At 36.2% G+C, this 21,688-nt stretch overlaps 1 protein-coding gene across 4 annotated transcripts in view; it reads left to right on the forward strand.

Moving 5' to 3' along the window:
- LOC105228557 (MAGUK p55 subfamily member 7) overlaps nt 1-19,403 on the forward strand; it is a 39,288-nt gene extending 19,885 nt beyond the window's left edge. The window contains exons 2-12 of one of the 4 annotated variants that reach the window (XM_049451714.1): nt 5,190-5,268; nt 5,547-5,728; nt 5,819-5,914; nt 6,005-6,136; nt 8,366-8,395; nt 11,985-12,152; nt 12,215-12,397; nt 12,463-12,601; nt 12,902-13,195; nt 13,263-13,606; nt 15,928-19,403. In XM_049451714.1, coding sequence (XP_049307671.1) covers nt 5,226-5,268; nt 5,547-5,728; nt 5,819-5,914; nt 6,005-6,136; nt 8,366-8,395; nt 11,985-12,152; nt 12,215-12,397; nt 12,463-12,601; nt 12,902-13,195; nt 13,263-13,606; nt 15,928-16,104 — 1,788 coding nt within the window. In that variant the 5' untranslated portion in view covers nt 5,190-5,225 and the 3' untranslated portion in view covers nt 16,105-19,403. The remainder of the gene's footprint in view (nt 1-5,189; nt 5,269-5,546; nt 5,729-5,818; nt 5,915-6,004; nt 6,137-8,365; nt 8,396-11,984; nt 12,153-12,214; nt 12,398-12,462; nt 12,602-12,901; nt 13,196-13,262; nt 13,607-15,927) is intronic. The other 3 variants (XM_049451716.1, XM_049451715.1, XM_049451717.1) reach the window with 3 other exon arrangements.
- The last annotated feature ends 2,285 nt before the right edge of the window (nt 19,404-21,688 follow it).

Consider the following 21,688-nt stretch of genomic DNA (forward strand, 5'->3'; position numbering starts at 1 on the left):
TTTATCTGAGTTTTCACCGTAGATCATGTACATATGTTTTATAGGAATATTTTTTTTTCATGATAGAAAATTTTTGGCAATAATATTCACGTGTATGTTAGCTCTTTCAAATATTTCTTTGCTTATCTGAAATACGATGTTTAGGTGTAGACAACTTAGGAGAAGACCGGTGATAATAGGGGATCAAACCAAATGGCTACGAAATTAACTTCCATGAAAGCTCAAAAGAAATCGTCGCGAAGGAAACGGCGCCTATAAAAAATAGTTGAACCGCATCTTGTAACTATTCCACTCTGTCTTCCCTAATTTCCTTGCTCCGCGTCACACATTTTTAATATTTCATTCCATATTTGATTCATAATAAAGTTTCCTTTTATGCACTCACTTCCGCGTTCTTAACTTCCATCGCTTCCATCAAAAGGCACGTGCTTTTCAACGCGAACACGCCAAACTCTAATCAATAGGCCGAATCATTGATTTTTTTCGCCACGCTTCAAATACATCCATCATTCTATATACAGCAAGGTAATCGAGAATTCACATTTCACTTCATTCGCTGATTGCCACTTTTCGACGTAAACACTCGAATATGTACATATGTATATGTGTATATACAGTATGCGCCCAAAATGAAACACGAACTTGAATGAACGAACTTATGTCAAAGAGGTTATATAAAATATATTAGCTGTCTTTGAATCGAAAAAAATGCTTTTAAGAATTGTATCTCAAACACCTGTATAAAACTTTATGAAGCTCTCGAGAAATCTTGCCAACCGACTTCAAAAACACAGCTTCGAGAAAAACGCTATTAAAGACGGCGCATTTACCTAGCCTCTAGCGCACAAGTTTTCAAGGTTGTATCTCCGAAACTCCAACCAAACAACTTGATAATTTGTTGTATTTTTACATGCAATTCGCTTGACAAGTGAGTAGAGAAAAGGGGAATCGAAGACAGCTATTATTGTGTTGCACCCGTTTCTTTAGCGAAGCTATTTTTCCTTTTGCTTCAACAAACATTTACAAAACCCCAAAGGTTCTAACAGCATTCAAGTCTTACGTCTTCATCAAAATTATAAAGATATGATTTACTATAAATCTACACTTAGCCATTAATATCAATTACAAAATCAAACATCCATTATGAAAAAAGAAAGCTCGAATGTGGTATTCACAGATAGTTTCGAATTCAACTCGTTAAAAAAGAGTTATGGCGTATCGAAGACTGCCAATACTAAATGCGAGTATAACCAACTAAAATGTGCGTAATTTTATCACACACAATTGGTGAACCACTGCAAAATCACTGGAGTAATACTTTTAAAAGATGCCGTTATATCTATTTTGTTCTCTTTCATAGTTGAATGATAAGTTTCGTGCTTTAGTTTTGGCATCCACTGTATAAATTTGCGTCTATATATATATGTATTATATGTACCTATAGCTGAGTATGTCTATAGACTTATTTGTGATTTGTGATTGCGGAATTGTGGCGCTTTACATGATTTTCCATGCTGTGATTTTGGGCGCCAAAGTGTCGAATTCTCCACAGCAAATACAAACAACTAAGCAAACACTCCCACTCATCCAATATGGTCACCATCGCTATGAATTTGTTGTGGGGGAATGTGGTAATCAAATACATATATTATAAAAGGTTTGAATGAATCACTCTACTACAATTTGTGGCTTTTAATTAATGTGTTTAACTGGAGCAACATTTTATAAATAATTGGCAATTATTTCCACGAACTTTTTATTGCATTTTTGAACATGCTGCGGAGATTTACTATTCATTGCCAATCGATGCGAAAGAGCTTGAGGCGCAAAAATGTGGAAAATGAAAAATGGGGGAGTTGCCGTTCATTTGCATGCACGCAAAACCTTGAAAAATTCTACCAAATTGATAAGGACACTGCATGAGTTTGGACTTGGAAATTAATCTTGTTGAGGTCATAGATATTTACAATATGCGTAGAAGAGTCCATATGTTATACACTGTATTACTATGGCGTATGAAAAATTGTTTCGAAGTTAAATATATAAAGAAGTTTTATGTGTATAGTTTTTGATATGGTTAGTAAAAAGTAATAATACATATAAAGTATCGATTAAAATAGCGTCAAAACTATTTAAGGGCGCTGATGTCGTTTAATCAACTGTTTAACATACGTAAATAATTCCATCTGCTTATGGCACTGAAAAATTCTTGAAAGTAAAGTACTATTCTCTGCCGAACAAAATGAAATATCCAGATACACGATATTTTAATTGTTTAATATTTTTAAATATATACTACACTACTTTGAAAATTATAAAAAAATAAATTTGCAATAAAATCATCGGAAACAATAGATAAAATAACAAATATTAAGGAACAAATAATTTACGGACGATCTGTGGTCGGGAAAATGAAGAAGAGTTCTGAATTTTTAAAGGTCAGGAATAGTTTATTTCGATTTCCGACGAAACTACCTATAGAAAAAAGTTTATAAGGCAATATGGTGGATAATAACCAGGTCTATAAATTTTATGTATGGACATTTTTGACATAAATTTATGTAAAAAAAATCACCTAACTAAATTTTCGCCGGTTTTAATTTTATCTTGTAACGGGTGATTTTTTTGAGGTTAGGATTTTCATGCATTAGTATTTGACAGATCACGTGGGATTTCAGACATGGTGTCAAAGAGAAAGATGCTCAGTATGCTTTGACATTTCATCATGAATAGACTTACTAACGAGCAACGCTTGCAAATCATTGAATTTTATTACCAAAATCAGTGTTCGGTTCGAAATGTGTTTCGCGCTTTACGTCCGATTTATGGTTATTTCAGCGATGAGGCTCATTTCTGGTTGAATGGCTACGTAAATAAGCAAAATTGCCGCATTTGGGGTGAAGAGCAACCAGAAGCCGTTCAAGAACTGTCCATGCATCCCGAAAAATGCACTGTTTGGTGTGGTTTGTACGCTGGTGGAATCATTGGACCGTATTTTTTCAAAGATGCTGTTGGACGCAACGTTACGGTGAATGGCGATCGCTATCGTTCGATGCTAACAAACTTTTTGTTGCCAAAAATGGAAGAACTGAACTTGGTTGACATGTGGTTTCAACAAGATGGCGCTACATGCCACACAGCTCGCGATTCTATGGCCATTTTGAGGGAAAACTTCGGACAACAATTCATCTCAAGAAATGGACCCGTAAGTTGGCCACCAAGATCATGCGATTTAACGCCTTTAGACTATTTTTTGTGGGGCTACGTCAAGTCTAAAGTCTACAGAAATAAGCCAGCAACTATTCCAGCTTTGGAAGACAACATTTCCGAAGAAATTCGGGCTATTCCGGCCGAAATGCTCGAAAAAGTTGCCCAAAATTGGACTTTCCGAATGGACCACCTAAGACGCAGCCGCGGTCAACATTTAAATGAAATTATCTTCAAAAAGTAAATGTCATGAACCAATCTAACGTTTCAAATAAAGAACCGATGAGATTTTGCAAATTTTATGCGTTTTTTTTTTTTAAAAAGTTATCAAGCTCTTAAAAAATCACCCTTTACAAAAAAATCTTTCAAGTAATTTGGTAGAAACTTAACTTCTTGTGTCCCAAATATACTGTATTTTTAATATTTATTATTTTTTTATATTGGCCTATAGTCCGTACTTTATGATTGTAACTATAAACACATATACATTACTATGGTAAGTTCTCTCAGAAAACATATCAAAAGACCCCACAAAACAGCTGAATAGCTCTTTGATAAAGTTTTCGCATGCCAGCCACGTGTGATTTTGGTTTTGTCTATTCCGTTCTGGTAATTTTGATATCAAGATTTCGATCAAATAATAGAAACCAGTCCAACCCTCATGTAAGCACTGTTTCGATTGTTCAAGAACTAACCATTACACGAAATGCTTTTATAACGATCTGAATAAGGCGTTTGCTATAAATCGGGCCATTATCTTGCTGGAAAGTTCAATTGTCTTCTTCTTTACTACCGTAGACACCACTTAGAAGATTATACCTTCTCTATTTAGTTCTGCAGCTCAAATTATTTTCTTCAAGAATATATTTAAGATGTCACGCAAAAGGGAATCACCTTGCCTGAAACCTCGTTTGGTATCGAACGGTTAGGAAAGGTCCTTCCCGATCCTGACGGAGCTTTTGGTATTACTCAACAGCAGTTTACAGAGCCGTATTAGTTTTTCAGGGATATCAAATTCAGAGACCGCGGCATAAAAGCAGCTCATTTTCGTGCTGTCGAAAGCAGCTTTGAAATCGACGAAGAGGTAATGTGTGTGTCGACCCTCTTTTCACGGGTTTTTTTCAAGGTTTGGCGTATGATGAATATCTGGTCCAATTAGTTTGTTGACGGTGGGCTTTAATCTTTCACACAATACGTACGATTAGATGCGATTTTGAGAAAGCTTATCTCACGGTAGTTGGCGCAGATTGTGGAGTCGTCTCCCTTTTTGTAGATTGGGCAGAGCAGACTTTCATTCCATATTCCACAAATAAGCTAATGCATGCTAATTATTAGTTTTTCGCCGCCGTATTTGAATAGCTCGGCTGCCAATCCATCGGCCCTCTTCGATTTGTTGTTCTTGAGGCGGGTAATTCCTATTCGGGTTCGCCATCTTCAGATGTTACACTTTCACTGCCATTAAGCAGGGTGGAGAACTTCAGTATGCTTTGAGCATCAGCCACTATATCACCACTTTGGGACCTACAAGAGTATGCTCCAGGCCTGAAACCTTCCGTTAGTCGCCGCTACTTTTCGTAGAATTTTCGAGCATTACCCCTACATGCTATGGCGTTCTTTTTCTATCACTGCGCTGATTACTACCATACTTTGAAGGTTTTTTTTTTTAGGTAATTCCTAATTGTATTTCTATTACGGTTTAGTACTGTGCAAATTTTTTTATTTCCACACCACTGTCATGCAAACCTAGTGCTCGTCCCTGCTCAAAATTCGAAAGGCTTGTTCCACGCGGAATATTTGACCACAAATCCAAAACAATTTACTGATTTTTTTTTACTTAAGTTTTGATTGACAGATTTTAAGCTCACAAGCTGAGCCTCTATAAAACAATACTTCAGACTTTTAGCAAGAATTTATAAATATTAAAGCAATAAGGAACATAAAGATTCTTTGCCAAAAGTCTAATTTGTACCGATTTCTTTCAGTGCATGTCAGAAAAAATCGCTTGCTGAACTAAGAGGATGACAGCTGAAGTTATGGCTACAGATACAAATTGGGATCCCGGTAAGTACGAAATAATCGAGACTTTTTTTAGTTTATTCTAGATTCTTGTGTTCTCATATCCACTCTTCTCATTACCTTCTTTATTTCTCGTTAACTATAATAAGTACGATAAAACTATTTTAATCATAAAGATCACACTTTAATATAATTATGCATGCACGAAAAGTTCCGTTCACTATTTCCACCTTGTTTGCACTCTGCACAACCTCTACCCCTTTTTGGGTGCTTCGTTTGATAACATATTTTTCTTCTCTTCTTCGCTCTAAAACTGTATGCAGCACTATCGAAACTCATAACATCACTGAAGGAGGCGGAAAATCTCTCCAATGACCAGGAAATCGACTTCCTTAAAGCCTTGCTCGAATCAAAGGAACTCAATGCGCTTGTCAATGTACACACGAAAGTGGCCAAAGTGGGTCGAGACGACCGACTGGCGCCAGTGCTCTCCACTTCCGGACAGGTAATATTGTCGCCCAATAACAAGCGCACACACATACTTATGTATATAGATAAAGAAAATTTTCAAATTTACGAAATGCTTCTGCTGCAGATACTGTACGAAGTGCTGGAGCAGTTATCGCAACGCTGCCACCTGAACGAGGAATGCAAAGAGGCCTTTCATTTGTTGCAAGAACCGCATTTACAAGTGAGTTCTACCAGCTTCATTTTATGCAGCACAAATTGCATGGTATCACATATGTATGTATGTATGTGGGTATGTTTTTGTTGTTTCTAGAGCCTTTTATATGCACACGATGCCATTGCGCAGAAGGACTTCTATCCGCATCTGCCGGAAGTACCCATCGAAATGGATGAGGATGAGGAAACAATTAAAATCGTCCAGCTGGTGAAGAGCAATGAGCCGTTGGTAAGTACATCGCTCAAGTTGCTATTATTGCAAAAACTTTATTTAAAAAAAACTGAAATTTTCTGTTAAATCATTTCACTCGCATCGCCACATCACAAGCCACCAAAGATTTCCAACAATAAACGAAATTAACATAGTTTCTTCATCAATGCATTTGTTTACCAATATCATCGACAATTTTATCGACATTTCATGCAGGCAACGGCCTGTGGCATCAACGCTCTACTCCCACACAATACTCACCGACAAACACATAACCTCACTCAACTCTTATATCTACACACTCGCAGTTTAGGGTATCGCGCAGCTTCTCTCTGCTTTCTTTGTTCATTGCTTTTGTTATTGTTAGTGCTATTTGTATATGTTAAGACAATCTTTATTTATTTTCACTGCATAAATTACTCAGTTCATTTGAATCGATTCAACACCATAAACTAAAAGCAATTTTATTGGTCTACGAAAGAGTCGAGAAAGCGTACAAGTAATTTCTAAATTATTTCAGAACACAAGTATTTTATCCAAACTTTAGCATAAAGTGAATTTATAACTGTTTCCATGGTCTTAAGCTGATACGCTTTAAAAAAGATTTGGAAGGATTATTTGAAAATTCATTTAACTCACTCTCTCATAAGACATTAAACCATTGTAACAGGCGGTCCAAGTAGAGGTACTATTTTTAATAGCCTTTTTTTGTCAGATCACGGGTGAGTTGTGTCAAGCTGTCACATTAGTTTTGTTCAGTATTCTTTGGCATTTTTACCATGGAAAGACTTAGGCTTGGCCTACCATTAGAAATCATTCAACTTTATTACGAAAATGCACCTTTAGTAAAGGGTGTGTTTCGAGCGCTTCACTCAACTTCTGGTCAATATAGTGGCCCTACAGAGCGTACTATTCGCAACATCATCACCCATTTTGAGACCCAGTATTAATTATTGGATAATATTCGACCGAACCGAACATGCTGTTCAGCACGCAGTAAAAAAAATATAACAGCGGTAGCAGAGAGTGCACACGAAGACCGTAGAAAGTCGATTCGGCGAGGTTCGCAGCAACTCGCACTGACGTATGGAATGACTTGGAGCATTTTACGTCGAGATATTAAATTGAAAGCGTACAAAATACAGCTTGTCCAAGAACTGAAGCCGCTTGGCCAAACAACATCGCATCGTTCTATGGACTCTTGAAAAATTTTAATAAAATTCGACGTTTTCGAGTCATCTTTCATTGAGCGACTAGGCCTGGATATGTAAACAATAAAAATTTCCGCGTTTGGGGCGAATAGCAAGCTGACGAGACTCAAGAACTGCCATTCCCTTCAGACTTTTGCCATGTGGGATATGTCTATAGTCTATGCAGACATTCCCACTTAAATGCAGGTTTTGGAGCAAAATATCATCCGTGTCTTTCGCCAGTTACCAGTCATGAAAAATTGGACTTTTGAAAGAGATACTCTTCAAATAATAAATGGCAAAAAATATTCTTTCGAATGAGAATAAACATTCCCCATAAAATATGAAGTTTTTGTGTTTTTCCTTTAAAAAAGTAGGGAACCTCGAAATGGATCGCCCTTTAAATCTACAGCATTTGCAAACTATGTTCTGGAATAAGTATGTTCATATTTGGGGCCGAAAGTGGGTAAAGTTGATCCATGAACTATCGAAGTCCTCGCATACTCTTCACAATTTAGCTGCAGATGCTTTTAATCTGAACATTTAAAAATTACTTGTACTCTCAGTAAAAAAATTAATAAAAATTATTTGAAGAATTAAAAAAAATATATGTCTTCATTTCTCAACTCTTCTTTTATTACTACTATAAATTTCAGCACCGCTTTCACCACACAAAAACCAAAACAATTTTACAGTGTCCTCAACCATTATTTACAAAACAACTTTAAGAGAACAACAAAACTTTTTCCTCAGTCATATACCCACATATGAGTATAATCAACAGTTACACTTGTAAAAAACCCGAACACTTCTCATCATCGCCTTTTCTTGTACAAATCTATGTGTATTCGCAAATATTTTTTCAAAAAGTATGCTCACTCTTAGTATATTGCTAATGTTGAAACGTTCATCAAAAAGTTTAAATATATACTACTTTTTTATTTACAATATTTGTGCATTGTAAAAATGCAAAATGCAAAAACAAAAATATGTGATTTTTTATCGAAATTTGTACTTCGTGTATTTCACACACATTCTCTCTCACTCCAAACCACAGTCAGGAGCACAAAGTGCGGAACCGATTGTTGTAAGTAATTGTCTTTAAGAACAAGTAATGTGTACTTTATGTAATTTAAAACTCCTGCATACACATATTCAATGTACATATATCGATGTTTGTTCCTGCTAACTTTTGCTATTTTATATACTATTATTATACACTATGCGAAACACACATACCATACATACATACATTCGAGTCGTAGGTGCACTGCCTTCAAAAACATGCATTTAAGCGTTAAAGGATATTCGAGTTTTGGAGTGTGAACATGTCACGTGGAAACGAATTTAGCAAATAACTTTGTTTGATTTTTTTTAGTAAGAAGATTTATACATACACACATAAGCACGTTAACCTCGGCTGCACCGAAACTATAATACGTCCAACAGGTGTATTGCTTATGGCATAAAAGTTTATGAAACCCCTTCTCTTGCCTTGATTTGAATTGCTCAGTTAAATGTCAGCTTTATACTACAGTGTACAGTGGACAGTCCTATCAACTCACCACCGGGACTTTTCAGTTAACCTGTTATCTCCTTCATGAATTAAAATATTATGGTAAAACGGAGGCATGCAGAACCACACATAGTACAGGGTGGGCCATATAAAATTTTAAATTTAAAAAGTCAATAAAAAAAGGCTTGATATTTTTCAAAGGTCTAACATTTATTTAAAAGGCTGTTTTATGAAATTTATTTGTGGAAAACAATTTCGGACAAATAACCACCACGGCTGAGTTGACAGTAGCTTATCCGATCCACCCAATTTTGGAGTACTTTTTCGATGGTTTCAGGCCTAATGGCAGCTACAGCAGCTTGAATCTCGTACTTTAGATCTTGAATTGTTTCTGAATAGTCGTAATGTTACGACATTTATCTTTAACAGCTCCCCACAGAAAATAATCCAACGGAGTTAAATCGCAGCTTCTGGGAGGCCAATTCACATCACCTCTTTTGCTGATTATGCGATTTTCGAAGATAGGGCGTAAAAGATTGAGTGTAGCGTTTGCTGTATGGCACGTAGCGCCGTCCTGCTGGAGCCAAATGTTGTCCAAGTCTTCCTCTTCAATTTGCTTGAAGAAAAATTCGGTTAGCATTGCGCGATATCGCTCACCATTGACGGTTACGGTTCCTTCTTCATTTTCGAAGAAAAGTGGGCCGATGATTCCACCAGACCAAAATCCGCACCATACAGTGATTCCTGCTGGGTGCATTGGCTTCTCGACGATTACGTGCGAGTTTTCTGTGCCCCAAATGCGACATTTCTGCTTGTTAACGTAACCATCGAGGTGGAAATGAGCCTCGTCCGAAAAGATGATTTTTCGGTAAAATTGACTATCCTCGTTCAAACGATCTTCTGCCCAATCTGCGAACTGTAGACGGCTTTTCTTCTAGTGAATAGAGACCCATTTCGTAAATTTTAGACTTTTTACTGAATATCTGTCACTTTCCGAATGGTATTTGACGTGTCCAATGTCGAAATATAAATAATTCAAATTTAAAACGATAGATGGTCTACCGTTATATGCAAACGAAAGCGTATTCAGTTTCTCTTAAAAATATTCACAGAGCATAGTTTGCGATTACTCTAAATCTTCGTATCAAATTGACGTCTATGCCAGTGGCTTCGGAATCCCATGTAGGGTTATGGAATGAGTATTTCATTATCACATTCCACTTTCGAACATTTGAATTAAACCGTGCCACATTTGTCATTTCGTTCGCTGTGCAGTGGTCAGATTTTAACAAGATGTTTGGAGATTATAGCGAGGTCTACGTTATCTGTGCCGAATTTCGTGAAGATTAATTACATCAAATAAAAAGTTTTCCTAACAAGAACTTGAGTTGGATCGGTCTGTTTGTTACAACTGTATATTTATAAGCTACTCTGGTCCGATGTCGGCGATTACAAATGAGCAGGTTCTTTGAGAGATAAAAAGATGCGCGAAATTTCAGATGGGTTCCACAAAAACTGAGGGATTCATTCGCTCATCGAATCAGCTGGCCACATTGACCATTTATGTATTTATTTTATAGGGTCTGCGACTTTTCCTTTTGAATGTTACAACTATCGTGACAAACCTAATGTGGGCGGCTTCAAGATTCGTATCCACAACATATTCGGTTAATCTATAAGAGATAATTTTTATTTTTTTAAAAACACCCTTTTATTCGTAACTCTCTCGACGTTATCGATATTAACTTGGGAAATATAACTATTCTTTAATTTCACGACCCTAAATTTAACTTTTTTATACTTAATTGCATGAGTTCTCTATCTTCACACTCTCAAACTTCTTTGCAACATTTCCAGTAATTCTATAGCTTTTCCCATGTTTTACATCTTCTAAAAACAACACAGACAAAGTATATTCTTTGGTCGATTTCTCGATGCACCTTCGTCACTGGAAGTCAGCTTTTTCTCGATTAAATGAGATTTAAGGGCATCAAAAAAAGACAATTGGAAAAACAAAACGCAGGCTAGAGAGATTAAAAAAACCGTTATTATACTTTCTTTCAAGGTAGGTCTCATCGGTGTTTTATTTTCTATCACACTTCTCTTGAAGTCTGACAACAAAAAAAAAGATAAGAGAAGTCCAAAGATTATGCCTGAAAATTCGGAAACAATTTCAAGCCCAATTTACCTAGCCATCTTTTCAGTGATTTGTGACTATGTGCTTTGGTTCATTGTGAGCTCGCACGGCAAGGCTTTTTTTCTTTAGAATTAGATTAGAATCTCAACTATATTTACTAACTAAGTTTTACAATCAAACAAAATTATTTTATGAATTTGTTCTATATTTTCGTTATTATTACCTCTTTGGTTTCCATATAGTTTGTACGGAATTTAGCAAAGCCTTTGAATTGTTATTCGCCTGGCTCAGAAGTTTAATGTTTTTTAAGCCATTGCATCAAGGCAAAGTGTTTTCCGAAACTTCTTCTTACAAAGGTTTTTCAAAATAATGCATAAAATGCCTTATCTGAAGAACCAATTATCCGACAGCAGTGAAATTGATAAATTGAGTTGTAGGTAAGGTCTTGGTAGAAACCAGGAACTTAAATTTTAATGACTCAGTATCGAGAAGCGATTAAAACTTTTCTGATACCTGACATTTAACTATTAATAGTTACAGCTGATAAAACCAGTACTATCGTCGATTTAAACCTAAATTTTTTAAGGTTCCACTGCGCTTTCGACATCAGACTGCATGTGCTGCATCTCATCTATGTACATCTTGGCTCTGAACTCAAATCGTTAACTATACATATTTATTACAACAACTACTTTATTCACTTAAATATTTACATTTATTATTATTGCCCATAAACCAATAAGAACACCATTAGCAATTACACCCGAGACCAGATGTATATACCCACCCACATCCACTAACCGCAAAAAAAAAATCAAATTTTTATTTCAAAAACATGAGTACATTTACATCTGTCGATGTCGTAATTTATGTGCGTTAAGTATTTCGAAAAATTACACTTACCTAATTTGTTTACACCACGGTGCATTGCTAGTTTTCGTGTTGCAAATATTTTCAAAAAACATTTTCAAATCCTAACCACATTCTCCAGACCAATTTACTTAGCATGCAATTAAATTTTAGGGCGCAACGATAAAAACGGACGAGGAGACGGGAAAGATAATTATTGCGCGCATTATGCACGGCGGTGCCGCCGATCGCTCCGGACTGATACATGTGGGCGATGAGGTGATCGAGGTGAACGGCATAAATGTGGAGGGGAAAACGCCCGGAGACGTGCTAAGTATTTTGGTGAGTTGCGAAAACCTACATATAACCAAACAACTTAGATTTTTATTACTTCTTTTGTGCAGCAAAACTCTGAGGGCACGATCACCTTCAAATTGGTGCCATCGGATGGCAAGGGCGGCCAGCGTGAGTCCAAGGTGCGCGTACGTGCGCACTTCGACTACAATCCCGAAACAGATCCCTACATACCCTGCAAAGAGGCGGGACTGGCATTTCAACGAGGCGATATTTTGCATATTGTATCACAGGTGAGGTGATCAAATTTACGTCGGTATTTGTACTCTTTCAAAAGCAAACTTTTCTCTCACTGCAGGACGACGCCTATTGGTGGCAGGCACGCAAAGAATCGGAACGCACTGCCCGCGCTGGGCTGATACCCAGTCGTGCGCTGCAAGAGCGGCGCATTATACACGAACGTTCGCAAATGGAGACGAATGATGCCGATTCAAAGAGTGAGTTGGCTTTATGCATTGTACATACCTACAACAATTTATTTATTTAAATGTTCTAACAAAAAAATCGCTTTTTACTAAACTAAATAACTCGTGTATACCAAAACTTTTTTTCAATAATATTCACTTTGCATGATTCTGTGTGTGTGTTTGTGTATGTGGGTGCACAACTTACCGCCATTTTCATCATCAACGTCCGCATCATCATTATCCACAAACAATTTGACCACTAAATTCCTTTCGACCAAAAAAATCGTAAAATTAAAATCTAACGCATCAACTTCAAATAACCGTCATCAGAGGGCTCTTGCGCTTCCATATGCACCACCCCGCCCGGTACACCCATCTTGCATTCTAGCAGTAGCACTTCCTCATGCCGTCAGCCCAAAACTAAAAAGATTATGTACGATTTGACAGAGAACGACGACTTTGATCGTGAAATGATCGCCACCTATGAAGAGGTTGCCAAATTATATCCACGTCCGGGCGTCTACCGTCCAGTTGTGCTGATCGGCGCACCAGGCGTGGGTCGCAATGAGCTGAGGCGTCGCCTGGTAGCGCGCGACCCCGAAAAGTTTCGCAGTCCAGTGCCATGTAAGACATTACTAAGTGAAATCCTTTAAGATTTACAAAATTATTTATCTCTTCTATATTTCAATAGACACCACACGTCCAATACGCACCGGTGAGGTGGCAGGACGTGAATACATATTTGTGGCACGTGACAAAATGGAAGCCGATATCGCTGCTGGCAAATTTATCGAACACGGTGAATATAAGGGTCATTTGTATGGCACTTCCGGCGAGAGTGTCAAATCCATTGTCAACGCCGGCTGTGTTTGCGTGCTGAGTCCACATTATCAAGCGATTAAGGCGCTGCGCACGGTACAAACGAAACCGTTTATAATCCATATAAAGCCACCAGAATTTGATGTTTTGAAAAAATCACGCACGGAGTCGAGAGCCAAGTCGACTTTCGATGAGAGTAATGCTCGTGGTTTTACGGTAAGTACTCGTATAACGGTGGAAAGTGGGAGATTGCATATTAGGTGAAAACAGGCGAGAGTATTTCTTATAGTTCAATTGTAGTACAGTTATGGAGTGAGAGATGGGTTTATTTTATTACATCTAAGTTAGTGTAGAGAATTTTTAGATACCTTTCTTTAAAGCTGTTCTGTTATAATAATATTGTGAATAGAAGATCACAGTACCCCCACACCAGTTTCGAGTTCGGCGACACTGCCGAAAGCTTTAATAAAATTTCGTTAATCGCAACATTAATCAGAAAAAATAACCCTTTATTAGGCAGAGAATCGCAAAATCACTGTATAATTGCATATCCAGTTCCAGTCTCCGGAAAATATAATCTAGTTGAGAAACGGTGTAATATCACACCATCTTGGTGGCCAATCGACCAGTCCAAAACGTGAAATTATCTTCTCACAGAAGTGTTCTCTCAATAAATCCATTAATTAATGTGATGTGTGAGAAGTGGCGCAGTCTTGTTGAAACCAAACCGTTGTTTTTCTGGAATAAATGGCAGCTCTTGAATCTCTTCAGGCTGCTCTCGTCCCAAATGCGACAATTTTGCTTGTTTACATACCCATTGGAATTCATCAAAATTTTGTTCGAAAACGTCGTTCTTTCAAAAGCTTATAGATCGAAGCTTTCAATTTAAGATCTCGACGTAAAATGCGCCAAGTCGTATGTCAGTCCGAGTTGCTACAAACGGCTCTGAATCGACTCTCCACGGTCTTCGTGTACACTGTCTGCTACGGCTGCTACAACTGTGTTCGAAATAATAGCAGTGGCATAACCCAGAATTCAAATGAAGCAAAAAAATATTGTGATTGATTTTTATTATGGGTTATTATTATTGTATTTAATTCGCTCATATTCAAGCTTAAAAGAAATATGATTTCTTTAAAGAATAAGATAAAGTTCTTCTTTAAATAGATAATAAAGTTTGTAAATGAAAATTTCAGCTGTGATTAATAATAGCAGTATTGAGGATTTTACATCAAAAATCAATTAATTCATTATAATAATATAAAATAAAGTTTAAACAATTAGTATTTCGTCGAATGACCGTTGTTGGATAACACAGCTGTGCATCTCCTAGGCATGGAGTCCACCAAACGCTTGCATTTCTCGAGAGGAATGGCCTTCCACGCCTTCTTCACAGCACTCCATAATTGCTTCGTATTTGACGGATTCTTTTCCCTATAGCTTCCTTGACCTCTGCCCAAAGATTCTCAATTGGATTAAGGTCCGTTGACTGAGCCGGCCATCCCATAACCCCAACTCCATTTAGAGCAAACCAATTTTTTGCCAACCTGCTGGTATGTTTGGGGTCGTTATCTTGTTGATAGACCCATTTCAACGGCATTTTCCAATCAGCGTGTGGTTGCATAGTCGCCTCCATTATTTCAACGTACAATTTGTCATCCATGTTTTCTTTAATCCAAAATAACGAATCTGTACCACAGTTAGAGAAGCACTCTCATATATTGATTTTGGCAACTCCATGTTTTACCGTCCGGGAAACATATTTAGGATCAAATGAAGCATTTATTGGTCTTCGTACATACTGTCGGCGTCCTCGGACCAAATAAAACAATTTTGTTTCATCGGATCACAATATGTTGCGCCATTTTTCGACTGACCAATGCAGGTGCTCTTCAAGCCACTGCTATTATTCACAAGGCACTGCTATTATTTCGAACACAGTTGTATATTTTCTTCACTGCGTGGTTAACGTGGTCTATTCGGTCGAATATTATCCAATCCCACCGACTTTTTTAATAAAGCCAAAGAAAGTTGTCTGAAATCTTCATATAAATTTTAGTTTATGTGAAAAACTGTTAACACCACGAAAATCTACTTATTACCAACAATTATGTTGTATAACCTTTTTATAGGACTCGTTGTTCTCCCGGAAATCGAGATAATCTATTTTTAATGCTAAAAAATTTCACCACTAATTCTCCCTACTACAGACCACTGGTGAATTATTTTACATTCAGTTTTTATTTCATCTTTTTTGCCAATGTGTTTCTTCTTTTTATTTCACAAATTATCGCATAATTTAATACCTCTAAAAACTATCAATTTAAAGTAACAATACGCTTATTTAAATTCCTTACATCAAAAATATATAAACTGTATAAAACTAAATACGTTAGCAACCTCTGAATACCGAACAAAGCTTTTGCTAAAGTTTAGCCAAGTTCCGAACCTCTTCAAACGGTTAATGTTAAGCTTTGAATGAGGGCAAAACAAATGCAAATATTTTGAACTAAAACTTTGACTATTTCACCATTTAGGACGACGAATTCAACGATATGCTTAAATCAGCCGAACGCATCGATTTCCTTTATGGTCACTTCTTCGACGAAGTCATCATGAACGACGATCTGCTAACGGCTTTCGAGCAGCTGATGAACGTAGTGCAACGCTTGGAGAATGAACCGCTGTGGGCGCCCGCCGCCTGGGTGCAATAAAATGGCTGAACTGACCGTGGGAACAGAAGGAACAACCAGAAAAAGACAAACACTGCTGATGAATATGCTAAAAACAAATGCCAAAAACCAATAACACAAATATAATGAACACATAGATACATACATATATATACAATAATACATGCATACATGAATACATACAGGTTTGCATACATAGATGCATATATGCATACATACACATGCATTAAATACCTAATTCTAATTTTTAAAGAAAAACTAAAAACTGTTTAATGAATTTGACATAAAAACACCAAAATATATGTAGGAAAAAAACATTTTTGAATAGTTTCCGAATATTTTGAATTTTTTTTAAGCGTAGACAAAAATTTATGAAACAAAAGCGGAAGTAAGGATTTCCAGTTGGCGTAGCATGTTTCCAAAAACCCTCTCAAAGAAATGTAAGTAACTGATGAATGCAATAAAGATGTAGAATATGCGTAACTCATACTTATATAAATATATGTATATACATATATACATAAACTCCACACACACAAAGTAAATTGTATATTCCAAACTGAAATTACTCATGTACAATATTTTGAAAAAAAAAACAACTTCTCCGTGTCTGTACACAATAAAAACATAATTTCAGTGTTGCCAAGTGCATTAAAAATCATGTGTATGTAAAGTAATTAAATTAAAGAAAAACATTGTGCAAACATCCTACAAAATAATACTACCGATTTTGAAGTTATCGCTGAATTTTCGTCAATGTAGTTAATGAAATTCTAAATATAAAAATATAAGTAAAATAATTCTGTTTTGCAAAAAAAAAATAAATATATATACATATATAAAAATTAAATAAATTGTATCACAAATGCATAAAAAACTATAAAATTTTAAACAAAAATATTTTCCTTAAATTTGGTTTTAATTTTAGTTCGCATTTTCTACTTTGAAATTCAACTAGCGCAAGTAAATCAGACTTTCAAACAGCAAATGTCTTTAATGTCATAACATTTGCTGTCAAAATATATTTGTTAGTTAAAAAATTTTCTTCACCGCTAAAATGCAAACATACATACATATATAATTCGTAGTAGTTATATTTGAAACTGCCTAAAAAATTATTATATTTTTAATATCTAAAAAAATAATCTTTAGTGCTTTCTCCGACCACTATGTTGTATAACTTTTTTATAGGACTTGTTGTTCTCCCGGGAATTTTTAAGTAATGCTATCGCTGTAATTTTGAAAAAATACATATATTTAAAGCAAAAATTATCATTTTCATGTTATGCTATTCATATTGTATGTCTATGTCCTAAGCCATTATGTTAACCTTTACAAGCTTGCCTGAGTGCAGACGACCTTCCCAGCATCGATAATTTCCATAACCCTTCCCACTTATTACAACAATAATTGTTTATGTATTTTTATCTGCTAATATAACATAATTTTAAATTTATTTTTAAATGTAATTATTTTAAATTATTCACATCTTAAATTAAAAAAAATTAAGATATATTACTGTAGTAGTGTTTCTAAGATATGAAAGCCAAAAAAAAAACTGTTTTCCAATGAAATATGTGAATACATATTAAAAAATTTATGCAATTCAAAATACATATGTATATCTCAAAAATGGATTTAAAACCTCATCTATCAGAGCTTTTTATTAATAGTTCTGGCTCTTTCAGACAAAATTTCGAAACATCGCATTCGGCTAAACTAAATGGTTTCATCGCGTCGGGATGCAAAATCTTCGCAGTAATCTTTTCTTGTAAGGAGTGCTTTTTAGGCGCGTAGTTTTCACGCGCTGTTGTTTTCAAGAAATTACGGCGAAGACGCATCACTCTTCACCATGACACTATACATCGACGGAAACAACAGCACTTTTGAGTTCTCAAAACATTGATATGATGATTTTGAATAACTTCTTTTTAAAGATAAACTCGACGTCTGAAGAAGAGGTTGATGCTGGTATGTTTTTGATAGACCCATTTCAACGGAATTTTCCATTCAGCGTGTGGTAGCATAGCCAACTCCATTATTTCAACGTACAATTTGGCATCCATGTTTTCTTTAATCCAAAATAACTAACCTATACCACAGTTAGGGAAGCACTCCCATACATTGATTTTGACAACTCCACGTTTTACCGTCCGGGAAACATATTTAGAATCAAATGAAGCGTTTATTGGTCTTCGTACATACTGTCGGCGTCCTCGGGAACCAAATAAAACAATTTTGTTTCATCGGACCAAAATATGTTGCGCCATTTTTCGACTGACCACTGTTATTATTCACAAACCAGTGATATAATGATTTTGAATAACCTCTTTTTACCATACCTAAAAGATAATCTCGACGCCTGAAAAAGCGGTTGATGCATTCATAACCCATGTTTTGCACATACCTCAATCAGAGTGGCAAAAACGCATACAAAAGTGTTTGGATCTTAATGGGAAATATTTTGAATAACAATAAAGCATGACTAAAGTTTTTTTTTCGTTCTCTAATCTCAAATAATAATAATAAAAAATACGATCTTTCTGGCCGCGCTTTGCGCTCAGGACGCAAGAAAATGTGCTCACCTAAAATTTTCTTCAATAAATTGATTGTTTCGTTGGCTGTATCGTATATAGCACCGTGTTCTTGGAATCAAAGGTCGTCAGTCAAAATCATTAACCATGGCTCTATAGCATTCTCCATTGGCTGTAACATTATGACTTCATTTTTGAAATATGACGAGTGATTCCCGCTATGTTCCCACGACAGTGATTTCCCTGCCCGGACAGCACACAAAAAGTGGCTTTTTGAGAATGTAACGGGTTCCCAACAATGGCTTGTGGATTATCAAAACACACCAATTTTCTTTGGTACCGTACCCATTCAACCTAAAGTGAGCTTAACAGCTGAGCAAAATTTTCTTGTCAACGTCGCGATCGATGGCCATCTCGTTTTGGCCCGATTAACCGAATGTGCGAAACGTGCGTTTGATAGCGGATAAACTCATTCGGGTCGATACTCTGCGTCTTCGGGGCGCATTGTACTTCATCTCTGAGTGTGCGCATTATCTACTAAAGTAAATGTGGTGCAAAACGGAGCCATGGTTGCTCGAATTATCGACTCTGCTGGGCGATTATCTCCTATGTACTATATATTCGACACGACGTTTGATATTCCGCGCGAACCGCTGTAGATCTCTTCATTATAAAATGTTAATTGTTATCTCATTGAATACCACACGTCTAAAAAAACATGACTTTGGCCCAAAATCAATTCGTGATTTCTGTCGACACGAGCGAAGTTAATTTGTTTCTATTTTTATGCGAAATTATAATTATATCGGTATTCTGCGTAATCTGAAATACAAAAGTAACAGCTGGACTAGGAAGCAAAAGAATATCCGAAAAATGTTATATTTGCAAATTTGGACACTAAGGTATCTGTTTTCCATAATAAAAAGATATTGGCGGCCGTAATTTCAAACATAACATTACATAAAAAAATATTCAAAATCAGCTGGTGTTCTTCCACACTTATGTATATTATAATATATTTCTCCAAATACAAAATTATATCACTATAAACACGCAACCCATACATGTAAATTTTCGCTTTCACGTTTAAAACCTCAACCCTAAAATTCTAAATTGCATTCTATATTTTACATTCAAAACTTATTTAAGGCTACTTAGCCGTTAAGCTGTTTCCTTTGTGACAAATAGTTACAAAAAATTTTGCAATTTTTAACCAAAACAATTTTTTTTTTGGTAGGTCGTCTCATTCATTAAAAAAATGTACCAATTTACTTAAAACAAAAAAACAAGCGATAACAATGAAAGGAATACAATAATGAAAATTAAAAATAGATTTTCCAAAAATTCAAAATATGTTACCAACCACTATTCGAACAAATGCAATAATAAAAGTATTAAACGATAAGAATGTAACTATTTATTTCATATTTATAATTATATAACAGAAAGCAGATTGTCCAAAGTGTAATAACAAATATATATACATATATATATATATATATATTTACAGTGTATATAAAATGTGAAATTATGAAAAAAATAATCCTTATTATTATCTATTGTAATTAAAATTGAAAATGCATATTCTTATATTATAATATAATGAAATGTTATCAATATGAAAATGTTGAAATAAAAAATTTATTAAACAATAAAAACAAAACAACAAAATGTTAAGAAATTGCAGACAAAATATGACAACTTTATGTTCACCGCTCAAACAAAAATAAACGCATACATACATACGAGTTTATGCACTTCTGTGACAATATGTTAAAAGAACATACTACAAGTATAACTACCTTTTGTCATTGAAAAAAATTTGAGTAAATTCCTTGTAAGTTTTCGAAGCTCTCCTATGTATTCCAAGAAGCAACGACTTCAATTTGCAATAAAGAAAAGAGCTAAAGTATGGACTCACCTTTGCAGAAGTTTTCAAAATGTCAAACTTACTTCATTCGACATCGCTTTATTGAAAAATTTTTGCAGATACTTATATACATACATACATGGACATGGAAAACGCCCGAACGCATATAAAGTCAGCGGCTCTACTTATGCTACAAGGTCTACTTTTCAAGAACTGTAATGGGGTTTCGTCCATAGCTGAGGTATGCTCAGCCGCTCCAGGGTCAGCCTTGGGACCCACGAACCAAACAATATTTACTTTTTGTAATAGATGTATCCACACCCCTTATGTGGACAGCCAGACCAGCTTATATTTATATGGCGAGTCAGGAGGAATCGATTGGATTTGGTGTGCCAGGCGTTGGTTATTGTCGAAGTCGGCACGGTAATTACGGTAAGGTGGTGGTCCTTCTATATTCTGATGAGGAGTAGTTACTCCCAGACACGGTGTCGACTGTACGGTACAGTGCAGTATTCTATGGATCCCCTGCGAAGGAGAAATTACAATATAAAAATATTAATATGTCAACCGAACGCGTTGAACTACGGTTAGCAACTCCTCGAGCACTATCCCTTTTCTCTAGTCTGTACTTACATGCAAGTCGCCCGTTAATCGCGTTAGTTTGGTAACGGTGCACTAGTGTGCAGGCTGCGGTGGTGACGCTGTTCGAGGCAGCGCAGTTGTGGTATCGCTGTTTTTTTTTTTTTTGTTGTCGGAGGGGGAATCTTCTAAAGATACTGCCAGGGTGAGGCTGGTAGCATGCACGATTCATATTGCTCGCTAGAGTACACCTGTTTCGGGACCACGCCCAGACAGCGTTAAATCACTATGCTGGACTTGCGAAACAGTATGCCTACGTACTAAACCCTTAACTCCGGCTGCTGTAGCTTGTATTCGGACCTGCGAGACCGCCGTTAAGCACTACTTCCCAGGACCAAGCTGGGCGATAACTGCCTCTTCACGACCTACCTCCAGGGTTATTAATGCGGTCTTATGCTTCTGCGCTGCCTTTCTTTCGTTCTGAGTTCTCGGATCGCTATTGCAGTCCACTCTTTCATTTTAGCCCACACCAGCTGTGATCGCAGCATGTGACTAACGATTGTTGTCGGGCGTCATCCTTTCATTTGTTAATTTTTCTATGGCCTCTCTCTCCACTGCATAC

This window comes from Bactrocera dorsalis, chromosome 3 (assembly GCF_023373825.1).
Source record: "Bactrocera dorsalis isolate Fly_Bdor chromosome 3, ASM2337382v1, whole genome shotgun sequence".
In the NCBI taxonomy this organism is placed as follows: domain Eukaryota; kingdom Metazoa; phylum Arthropoda; class Insecta; order Diptera; family Tephritidae; genus Bactrocera; species Bactrocera dorsalis.